At 26.7% G+C, this 12,750-nt stretch overlaps 1 protein-coding gene across 1 annotated transcript in view; it reads left to right on the forward strand.

The window, feature by feature from the left end:
- The window catches only part of LOC106689354 (centrosomal protein 43), a 17,527-nt gene extending 6,844 nt beyond the window's left edge, over nt 1-10,683 (forward strand). Inside the window, exons 6-7 of the mRNA XM_014434289.2 lie at nt 664-794; nt 4,658-10,683. Of these exons, the coding sequence (XP_014289775.1) occupies nt 664-794; nt 4,658-4,726 (200 nt within the window). The 3' untranslated portion in view covers nt 4,727-10,683. The remainder of the gene's footprint in view (nt 1-663; nt 795-4,657) is intronic.
- Nucleotides 10,684-12,750: the final 2,067 nt, after the last annotated feature.

Below are 12,750 nucleotides of genomic sequence, written 5' to 3' on the forward strand. Positions count from 1 at the left end.
AAAAAAATTCCCTTAATATGATTTATAAGGTTTTTTCGTTATTTTTTTCATTGATATTTCACGATGAAAAAATTTATTAAAACATAAATGTGAGATATAATTATAACTGGAATATTCACAAAACAAAAGCCTTAAAGCATTACTGATTTATCATATTTCTGAAAATACCCCATACAAAATAATTGTTTGCTGCATTTTATGTGACAATTAACATATCCATTTAATAGTGATTAGTTTACTTGAAATCAAATATGCTAAAATATAAGGTAAGCATCTCTGACTAATTTAAATCATTGATCATTAAGGTATACCAATCAAAAGTTTTGATAACCTTGCAATAATTTTTTTAAATAAAAAAATCTTTCACTGCTAATTGGTACTTAAGCTTCTATTGTATTTGTATTAATATATTACTAATAAGTATTAATTCATGTCATGCTTGTTGAGAATACTTTATGAATTATGGAAACATACCTTGTTGAAGGTCTTGATAGAAAAAGCTACGGTCAACAATTCTATTTTTGTAACTGAGAGTGGTACCAACAAAATCTTCCATAGTTACCATATTATTTAAATACATCTCATTTTCCTTATTTTTATAATATAGTATTGATATATTCTATTCTCATGTTTTTAATTTGTTTTTTTATATTTCATTTTAAGGTTCTTCTAGTAATGATGACGTATTTCCTTTACCAACTACAAAAATGAATAAGGATTTAAAAAATGATTCAAATATGAGCGAAGATAGTGAGATAGAAGAAGATATATCAGAAGCTGCGTCCGCGCCTACCGTAAGCTATAAGTCTTTTTTTTCAATTGTGTTTTATACTTGTTTTATTTATCTGCAGCAGAGATGGGCAAAAATTAGCTATAGTCAAAATTACTAGCTAAAATTGCCTTGGATACGACTCTCATTCATGAATATCCATTGATAAATAAATATCGTTTCCATGACAATTTTAGCTATTGGTTTCAACTATAGCTAATTTTAGCTCAACACTGATCTATGGCTATAGTATTGTTTCTTCTTAAGTATCATTCATAATAAACGGTTGTTTTATTTTCTATTGTGATAATTTTAAATCATGTTCTTTTAATATAACTCTTCTAGGACAAGTACATAGTTGAAGAGCTTGGAAGAAAAAATGTCAGTTCTTTCATCCCAAGTTTTTATTACTTAAATGAACACTATGTATAATTACAAGTCTAAATTGATGAGTCTGCCAAGTAAAGTTATGGGGAATACAAAATGGTGGCTGTTTCAAAAGGTTACAAGAAATTAATTTTTCATTCAGAGCTCAATTTCTTTCAAACTAACTACAACAATTGAAAAACTAATAGAACATCATTTAAAATAGAGTAAATTTGCTAGAATATTAGTCCAAATAGTGCTATTTACATTTAATAGTTCCCAAGATACAATTTTTCAAAAATCAAATTTTTTTTTCCAAAGATAAGAAAACATCAATATTTCATGAATTTATTTAGGCAATTATGTAAACTATTATTCCTACGAATAACATACAGATGTCTATTAGATCTCAGTTGAGTAGTAGTGGCAGGAACAGGAGTAGGAGTTTTCATGATTTTCACCAAAATAAATTTGCAAAATGTTAATTTCTCGATAAAAACTGGCATAAAAAACAAGTTATTTAGAAAACTCAGTTGGCAATAACATTTTTGTTTTCAAATAAAAGTGCACATGTGTAAAGGACATTTTTAACTCCCCAATCTATAGGCAAGTTATTGTAATCACTGGGAAAAACAAGAGTAGAAATTTTTACAGTTTCATTATCGGGTAATCTAATTCCTTTTGAAGTGTTCATAATATATTTTTTTGGAATTATATTTACATTATATCTATTCTATTAATGATTTGTTTCTGTAAAACTAATCTTATTAATAGTAGAAGTAAGTATAATACAAATTTTGATGGTGTACTCATTTTTTCTTTTTTTTTTTTTTTAATAAATTCATACAAAGAGAATTTTTTAGTTTTATTTATATTTTTTTCCACTTATAAATGAGCTATTTTATAGTTTTAACAAATTAAATCATTACTTAGGATTAATGGTGATGTGAAAGAGAACATTTTTTTTTTTTAATTTTTTAAAATTTTAAACTGTCAAATTTCCAATAAAATATGTAAAAAAACAAATTAAATAAATAAAAATAGTTGTGTACATTCATATTGTTGAATTTTTTTACACCGCTTTTCCTAATACTTTCTGTAAATCAAACTTTTCAGTAATCCGAACCCCTCCCCCTCTCCCTGCAGCGATTACACTGTATTGATTTTTCATTAGTTGGGAAAAATGTTGCTTTAAAAACCTTATGTCGAGAACTATTGAAGATCATATTTTAGAAAATTAACTCTACCCTAAATAATTTTCTATGAAGTTATTTTGGTGTTGGTAATTTTATAGGATTATGAAGTTCTGAGTGAAAATTTTAGGTTTTTCCCAAATAAAATTAACTTCAGGGGACTTTAAATACTTAAATATTTATTTTTTAATGACATTTTTTTTATCCCTTGCATAGTCTTGGTAAAAATTTTACTTTCATATTTAATTAATTACATATAAGTTTTCTTTTTCAATTTTTTCGTAACCTTCATTTTAAATAATTTTCGTTTTGTACATTATATTTTTTATATATTATGTATATACTGTAATAATTTGAAATTATTTAAATAAAATAAATCTAAATTTGATATTTTTTTAACTCAATTCTCATATCTAAAAGATAGCTTGGGCTCAAAATAAAAACTTTAATATTAAATAGATAATAGAATTTTATTTAAATTTTATAATATAAAAGACTCTTAATCTCAGGGCAGGTTTCTAGGCAATCAGAAACAGACTATTTTACTATTAAAACTTAATAAAATTGTTATCTCTTTTACACATGTATTTAAATTTAGGTATAACAAAACTAACCAAGTTCATAATCTTCTTTTGATGATTCTTGGTATCTTCTTTTCTATAATGATATGTCCTAACGTCAAAAATGGCTTCCAGTCCTTCCAAAAAGCTATGTCTCTCTCTCAACAATAGCTTCCAAACTTTCCCGCTTCCAGCCGACGGACGTCCTCTCACCAGGCAATCCAAACTCAGAGTTCCCTATTCTTCTAGGTTGTCGTCCTTTTTCAAACTGTCCACTCTTGCTGGACAGAAATTGATGAGGACCTCCTCATCCTGGAAACATCATTTCACATGTGCGCCCAAACAACGAATGAATCTCAAAAACCAAAACCTTTCTCAATGTTCCATGTAAACATCGATTATTGCACAACAGTTAGGGATTTTTGCAAATGATTTACTTTATGAATATTATTCTTTAGCACTATTTCTTGACTTCTATTTTTCCTTAAATTTACTATATTTTCAATTATGATGGGAAGAGTTAAAATAGTTTTTATGATGTTTGAATCTACTCAACATGGCCTTGATTCCACGGACTTTTTGACTGAAGGATACGTACCGCCATCTTGGCTTTGTTTTGAATCACAAATTTATTATAGACAATGAAAATTGGTAAGCTTGATTTTTGGTTGAACAAACCAAATGAACAATATTAAAATGATACATAAAATAAAACATATTAAAAACCCTTTATACATCAAAATATACTATTTACTCAAAAAGAGCATATTACAATACATTATACATTATATATTTATCCATATTTACTTATTGAATTTTCTTATGTATTTCATTTTTCTTTTCTTTTCTCTTTCATAATTTTAATATTATTATATTCTCATGCTGTTTTTGTCTTCTATAATACTTACACTATTGGGGAAAAATCTGGTGGTCGTGTGTGAATATGATCAAATCACCTCCTTGCACAATTGTTGGTATGGTAACAGTATTTACCACTGGTATGGTACCAGTACTGTAACCCTGACCCTTCATGGGTTGTAACGATACAGATTTATTTATTTAATACTTATATTATATGTTTTCTTCCAATAATACTTATGTACTTATATCCATCTGTTATATTCTTATTTTCTTGTGATTCTGTACAGTGTAATCTCGGTAATCTGAACTAATAGCTGCAGGGAGTTGTTTGGATTAGAGAAAGTATTAGTTATGATAGTTACGTGAGTTAAAGTTATGATTTAATGTATTAAAACTATAAGATCTAAGATCGTTCATTGACAAGTTAATAAAGAATAAAAAAATACTCTTTGTATGTATTTACAAATTTTGTGCTATACATATTTTCTAATATTAATTAAATTAGTTCAGAATCAAATGATTTATACAATGGATATTATGTATTTCCACTTTCGATTTTCATGGCGATTAAAATAACTTGCCTATTGATTGGGAATATTTAAAAAAAAAAAGAAAGTTAATTTTTTTTTAGTGTCAGATTGGATTACTGGAGTGTTCAGAGTACCGATTTTCGGATTACCGAGATTACACTGTACTTCCTTCTTTGACTCATCACGGTGGTTATCTTTTTTTTTTCTTTTTTTTAGCCCTGATGAAGGCCTAAAATTGTGGCTGAAACTACTCCAACAAAATATGTTTTACTTATTTGTGTTCTTCACTGACCCCTTCCCCCCCATCTTCTCCTCATGTTAAAGAAAAAAAAAAAATGTAAAATTAATTAAAGTAACGAAAAAAAAAAATTGTTTCAGGAGGACAATACAGCTGACTTATCAATTTCTAAAGGCAGTGGTAAAGCAGATTATTTAGAAGATTTGTAAAACAATCTCTGTCTATTTGACCGCAAAATAAAGGAAATAACGTTGCTTTCCAGTCTACCGCAACTTGTTGGGCTGTTTGAGTCTTTCTTCCTACTTATATATTAGTAACAGTAAACATCAACTAATCTACCTTATTTTTGTTTGATATTGTTGGTATTTATAAAATTTATTCTCAATAATATTTAGAGCCAAAATATCAGGTTTTAATATTATGTTTTCTTTTTTAATCGCAATCGTTAACTGTTATCTGATGTTAATCTTCGTAGACCAAACTATAGTGTAAGAAGTATTACATGACATAAGCTTAATAATATTCAAAATGAGAAATAAGCATGTTTTGGCTCATTTAAAAAGTATATTTAATGTTTATACTATTTGTTCCACTGTAGATTATTTTTTTAAAAAAATAGTATTTTCTTTAACTTGCTCAATATTTATTTGTTATGAAAAGTTATATAATTTATATTTATATATATATTTTGAAGTACAATAAGAAGCAGTAGCATAGTGTGTAAAAGGGGAGTGTATTGCTTATAATATTTTGCTATTAGCGAGCAGAGATGGGCAAAAATTAGCTATAGTCGAAACTAATAGCTAAAGTTGCCATGGATACGGCCCTCATTCATGAATGAACCATTGATAAATAAATATCGTATCCATGGCAATTTTAACTATTAGTTTCATAGTTGCCCAACTCTGTTAGCTAGGATACATATTGCCGTTTTGTCGTTGCCTTGGCTTAATCAATATTTTGATTCAATTTGAATAACTCAAAAACTATATACCTTTCATAAATCAGCGTTAAATCATTTTTTTTTTTTTTATAAATTTAAACTTTGAGTTTGTTTATATTTTCCATATTTAAAAGTATTTACACTCTCCTTTAACAAATTCTACTAACATTTAAGTGGCCTTAAGGCGGGTTTACTCGATTCCATTTTGTTCTCTAGAATTAAAAAACAAAACAAAAAAAAAAAATACTGTATTATACGTTAGCAGTGTTAAATTATTTCTATTATGGTTGATTGTAGAAGGATAAAGTTTTTAGTTATGTGATAGAAGTCTTGGGGAAAAATTTTCAATTAGTGTCAAACCTGTTCTGGGTAAGTTTCTGAACTCAACACTTAATTCCATCAGTGGAATCTGCTAATCGATTGAATTCACCCATGATGGGCATTGATTTATGTTGAAGTAAGGAATCTCGTGTTTGATTCAAGTGGAAGATTACCACTCCTGGCTGACTGCTGACAATACAATAGTTTTTTAAACAAGAAATATGTAGAGATAAGAATAAGAAATGAGAAATGAACCAAAAGAAGTTTGAGTACCTAGGCAAATATTAATTTCTTTGGGGTTTCTAAATTCTCAGGCTTAATAATGAGAAGAAAAATATTAATTTATTTTTTTAATCTTTAAAATGACCCGAATCTTTTCTGAAATGATTGATCCATAAATATTAAGAGGGTTACAGAAATGAAAAGAATTCCAAAACTATATTTTTACTTAAATCAAATTGATCTTATACAACAAAAATTTATTTGCAGAGAAAAATAATTATTCATCTTTATAATTCAATTTATTAACTCTAGATTTAACTTAAATATCTTTATCTTAATACTCTCCTACTTCCTGAGAGTGTTAATTGGAATTATCCTCCAACTTTCAAATATTTAGTGTTAGTTCCCAAAAATCAATATTTTTATTTCCAATGTACATTTTTTAATAAACTAGAAAGCCAAATTAATTGAATTAACAAAAAATATTGTTTAGAACATTTATCTAATTATTTACACTGCTTAAGTTCCTTTAGCACAAAATATTCTGTATTGAGAAAATAATTTATAAAAAGAAATAACAACATGGAGGTTATAATGAGGTTATATCCATGAACTTATCTAGCTGCTGGAACCGGTGGGTCATCTTTGATTGATATATTGTTTGAAGGGATGGCCAGATTTTAATTGATAAATTTAGTGATGATCTGATGGATTTACAATTTCATTGATGAATTCAGCGATGAGTTTCGAAACTTAACTCTTATCCCATAGCTTCAACTCACTGATCACTATTGCTTTCATATTCAAGAAAATCTGGATTTTTTGTTATGATAAATCTTTCCTCTAATTTTATGTAAGGGCACCTTTTTGTAAAATCCTCTTTGTCCCAACCATTTTATCAATTATCTAATGTTAAATAGTTGGTACTTTTTATTTTCAAGTTAAGTATTTAGTAATATGGATTGTCAGGAAAATGAAGTAATTATATTTACTGTACCAGAATTATGTAATGATTTTTATATTATGGCTGTATCGATTGATCCAATCTCATATTTAGAACGTCATGGAGTTTCAGTTGATTGGAAATTCTAAATCAGGACGTAATTATGTCTGAACTCGATCTCTTGATCATGCAAAAATCAAGAACTATCATCTACCTCATGTTATAGATATGAAGAAAAAAAATAAACTTTAATAATATAAATATAATAAACAGTATTTGCACATAATCATAGCTTTAATTAAATCGCAGTTGTTTTATGTTCTTCAAATAGGTGATAAACTCCCCCCCTCCCACGGATTATAGATTAGATTACATTATAACATTCTGATGAGGTTATGTTGTATTGATGGTTATTGTCTCTCAACAGTTTCATTCTGACTAAAGGGACATGTTATGAAATTATGTACTCGCATTGGTGAATGTTGGTTTCGGGTTGCTTGTATAAATACGATAGTTTTGTCGACATTTCTGAAACCTCTGATTCCTCTTTTGTACTGTTTCATTAGACTTGAGACTGATTTTTTAATTAATTTTCATATTTAAAAGACCAAGATTTAGAGCTTAAACTGTTCATGCCGAACTAGCCATATTTTATCTGGATGTGAATAAATTAAAATAAATATTTATCTAATTTAAAGGTACAATTAATTGAAGGTAACCACAGATAATAAAATAGATTAGTTGATATATTACTTATTGTTATTTTAATTAGTTTCCGTGATATTTATATGAATACAAATTTCACTCTTTATTTTAATTAATGAGTTGACCGAGCATTTATATTTTAAAGTCTTGTCTTAATTTTTCACTTTAAAAACATTCAGTCAATCTTCACTACTAATATAATTCCAGTATTTATGTTTAAAGAATTTTATTCAAATGTTGAGGTTATGGTTTTCTTTATTAGGAACTAGTGATGTACACACAATTTTTTTAGAATTAGCTTGGGAAAATAAAATTATTTTATTTGCCTTTGATTAATTTTGATCAATGTCAGACTTCATATTTTTGTAACTAAGGTGCACGTTAACGATCAGATATCTACACTTCAAGAGCCAGATTAAAAAAAATATTCATTTGAAGAAAAAAAGCATTGCAATTTTTTTTTATTTAAACAAAAGTCTTTTTTCCTCTAAAACAATTTTAATACTTTTTGTGTTAAAATTGTTAAAATCGGTTATTTCTTAGATAATGAAAAAATATTCAAATATTTTCTGAAAACTTAAGAATGATTTTTTTTTTTTCAGTAGCATTCATCAGAGTTTTTATTAATTTCAATACGTTGCTTTATGTTATATTTTCCTTCAAAATTATATTAAAAAATATTGTTTAATGTTAAAAGTAATTTTTACATATAGTTACTTTTGCTACTATTTTATAGTTATAAAATTTTAATTTATATTCTATGATATTAAATAGAGTGATTATTGAATCGAGTATAGCTAAAGATTAAATAATAATAATGATCTGACCTTTTCTTGGCAGGCTGTATATTCGGTTCATTTGATGTCTGCATGTCTACGATAAGATTTTAAATCTACTTAAAAGTCACTTTCCGAAAGTTTGCTAATGAGATTTTATTATTATTATTTCTTTTTAATACTTTTATGATGTTGATTTTAGTTTTATCAAATCGTAGCGATTCATTTACAGAGAAATAAAAAATGATCTGATGATAAGATAACAGGTTATGTCGTGTTACTGTTAAATTCTTTTATATAACTTATTTTGAGATTAATATTATTTTTAATATATATAATAGTTATAAAAATTATGGCAGATCTTAACCGTTAACCCAAAATTGAATTAAAATGTATCCAATGTATGCTAATCTTAAATCTGTATTTCGTTTAGTACTAACTTCTGTATCAGCTAGGGGTGTTGTTGATTTATTTATTAATTTGTATTGAAGTGTTAACTCTCATAATTTTTTTAACAGTTTTTATGTTTGTTTCTACTATAATTTTATTGTACAGTTTTTAGTTATTATTTTTTTTTTTAACATTTTACTTCTCTATTTTACGTAAATTTTAGCCAAATGTTTTATAGCGATCAGTCTAGAATTTTTTTCTGCTTGATTACCCATTTATTGGATTTATTTATGATAAAAAATATTTTCTTTCTAGTGATGAATATTTATTTTTTATAAAGCTTGTTGCATTTTCAGCAAATTTATTTCTAAGATAAATTGCCACAATCACATAAATTTTTGAAATATCTTTAATATGATTTTATTTTTTAATCATTGATTCGTTTTTAAACTATGGAAAAATGCATAAGTAGTAAGCCTTATTATCAATATTGTTATAATAATATTCCTTATAATATTTCTGCTATTTGGAGAAATCGTAATGAAGCTGCCAAAATTTGATAGCTTACAAATTTTTGATTGATCGTAAATGTAATTCGTAGTTCAGTAATTGCATTTTATAATAGTTTTTTCTCTTTTTACCGATTGAAGTAAAAATGACTGACTGACAACTGAGCTATTGTCAAGAACTGAACATATATCATTCCAGTGAATTCATCATTCCAATTCTACTTACCGCAGTATACATATTTTCTTTAAACAATTATTAATTGCCATTTATGTATTGAAGTTTGCCATTCGTAGTTAGAATAGATTGGCTATTTATACATTGCCATTCTTTTCTAATCTAAGTTTCAAAAGTCTTCAAGGTAGGTACATACTCAAGCATGCTTGAGTTGTCATTCATTCAAACTGAAAAATTTTTGAGAAGCCTCTGGGTGTTTCCTCTAAAGGTAGCAACTAAAAATGGCCAAGTGTGCTTGAGTTTGTGTAGCCTTATGCATTTTCAGTATTATTTTTTAGACCTGCGAACTTAGCTAATTCAATTCTTTCGTTTATTTTAATTAGCACTAATATTAGCTCAATTCTTTTCATTTGTTTATACAATTAGTTATAAAATATAATCTGGAATCTTGTAAATTAGCCGTTATTTTTGATTAATTAAAAAAAATCACAATGATTACTAGGATTAATTGATTAACAATGTCTGTTTATGAATTAATAATTTTTATTACTGCAAATATTTTTTTCATATAAAAGGTGGGATTACATGTTATGATAATTTAATGTTGGATTGAAATAACAAAAAATTCTTGCAGGCAAAACGTGCAGCGAATATGCTTTGTTCTGCCTGCAACGATCTGTTATAATTAATATACGAAATCATAGCGTGTATTCCTTCCTTAATGAAAACACTTCTCTTCGCTATAGGTGCTATTTACTACATAATAAGTCAATTTTTATATATGATAAAGGTGTATGTTCCATTTATATATATTCTATATATTTAAACTCTGCGCAAAATGTATAATGTAATGGAAAATAGTTTATACTAAGTATAATGTTAACGTAAACAATATAAATGTCAGCTATGTATAATTTTAAAAGCTTATAAAGGTCCAGTTATTTGTATTGCAAATTATGTGATGCTATAATTTTCCTAATTTACATCAAATTATACAAAATAACATCACTTTATAAATCTAAGTCAATTATTTTTGAGGGGCCTTGTACAGACAGTTGATAACTGTTCTTTTATTTTAATTTGTATAATATATTTATTTCATTTTTATGTTGTTCTTTTTTTTTTTAACTTATTTTTAAGGCATGTTGTTCTTTTATCAAAATAAATACATTGCACAATAAATATGGATATTATCTTTACTTTTTCCCTATCTTTTCAACTTCTATTACAAAATAAAAAATTAGTTGATGGTCTGGGTTGCAGTCAAGAATAACAAGTAAATAGTTAAAACTATCTATTTATGGCCAAAGTTTCGACCCACGCCGCACATCTTCATGAGTGCTATAATAAAAAGATGCAAATGAAGTTAAACAGATATAAATCATGTAAATAAAACAGATATAATATGGGAAGATGGTTGACTGTATGCAACACTCATTTCACAAAAATTGTTTTTACTTTTCTGTTAACCTCATTAATAATATCAACAATAAAACCTACCTTCAACTTTTATTGTTGATATTGTTAATATGAGGTTGATAGAAAAGGAAAAACAATTTTTGTAGAATAGTTTTGTATTGAAATTATGTGGTTTGTAAATGAATAATCAATTTTAAAAAGAGAGATTGAATCTGTTATGATATTAATTTAGTATTTATTTTTGTTATAAAAGATATAAGACATAGGCCATTATGTTGTGGACAGTAGGGAGGGTTTTATAAATAAAGACAATGAGAATGTGTTTTTATAAACAGATGCCACCACAGACTGCTCTAGAACAAAGCAGCATGCCTACTTTGTTCTTAGTAGTATCCTAGTGTCACTATCTACCGTTTTATTCACAAACCAAAATAATAAAAGTTTCTATAACAAATTAGCCTTCAAAAAAGAAAATTTAATGAATTATGACATCAATCTCCTTGAAAATAACCTAAAGGCCTAAACATTGGAGGTTTTTTAAAATAAAAAGTTTAGAGTAAAAGTAGACCATTGAAGTTTGTATTAATATTAATATAAACCACTCTCAATCAATATACTAAATCAGTAAATAAAAAATTTTAATAATATTCAATAAGTCGGAAAGCATTAAAAAGAAATACTTAATTGTGATTTTATTTAGTTTTAATTAGCTTTGAGACATTCAATATAATTTAGTGTGACTTTTTGTGAAAAATATTTCATTTTTCAAATAGGAGTAAACCAAATCAATGAATTGTGTCTTTAATCCCACTCTATTGCTATCATACACATCAATGGTTTTACTTATTATTTTTCAATCCATTTTTAACTTTTTTGATTTATGAAGTTGTTGTGATTCTTTTTGATTACATACAAAATTATTACATCCATTGTCTAGCATACTTTAGTTAGTAAAACTATACAATAATATCTTACACAGTTTTATTTATTTATTATAACAATAGCTCTAAGTCCTAACAAAATGAAAAAATAAAGGGAAACTGAAAAAAATAACAAGTAATAAAATCTAATAACATATATGAGTAATTCTCAACAAAAGAATCATCCCTATGAATTATTAAAACATACTTGATATTGTATCCAAGAGTTCTTCATTATAAAGGATGTCATATCAACAACTTTTTGTTTTTATTATTTACTTCTCCTTTCTGTTTATAATATTCATTTAAAAAATAATTTATTTTATTAAATCAAATTTTTTATTGTCTCAAATCCTTCAATCATCATTAAAATGGCATGTTAGAATATCAGTTTTAATTATTGTGAACTCGGGATCTATTTTTTGTATGATAAAACATTTTTAAAAAAAATTTCATAATATGCGGCTTTCAAAAGTGAATTAATAATTATTTTGAAAGTAGCTCGTAATCTCCAGTAAGATTAAGATTTGTCCAAAAGTTTTGTAAAACTGTGGTAACTTAGTGACCTATTTCTGGTCTGCAGTGTGGAGGTGGTTGGGTTAGATCTGACTTATTGATTGTTATGTATTATTGACCAGAAGGCCTGGACAATGTTCACTAAGGTTAGGTAGTTAGTTGATTCGGAGGTGAATAGATAGAATAAGACCAATGGGTGACAGCCATAAGTTCTCTAAATATGGTAATATCATCCTATTCGGTACTATTCCTGTAGGTATGAAGAGGAATGCAATGTAACCAACAACTGGGTCATGCAGGAAGGTAACTTCTTACCCAGTACTGTTCCTGTAGGTAGGAAGAGTTATGTAGGCCTGGAGGGTAACCAGCTGCCTGTCCTACAAAAGGATTATAG

Source organism: Halyomorpha halys, unplaced genomic scaffold (assembly GCF_000696795.3).
Source record: "Halyomorpha halys isolate HHAL.00 unplaced genomic scaffold, Hhal_1.1 Scaffold1341.1, whole genome shotgun sequence".
In the NCBI taxonomy this organism is placed as follows: domain Eukaryota; kingdom Metazoa; phylum Arthropoda; class Insecta; order Hemiptera; family Pentatomidae; genus Halyomorpha; species Halyomorpha halys.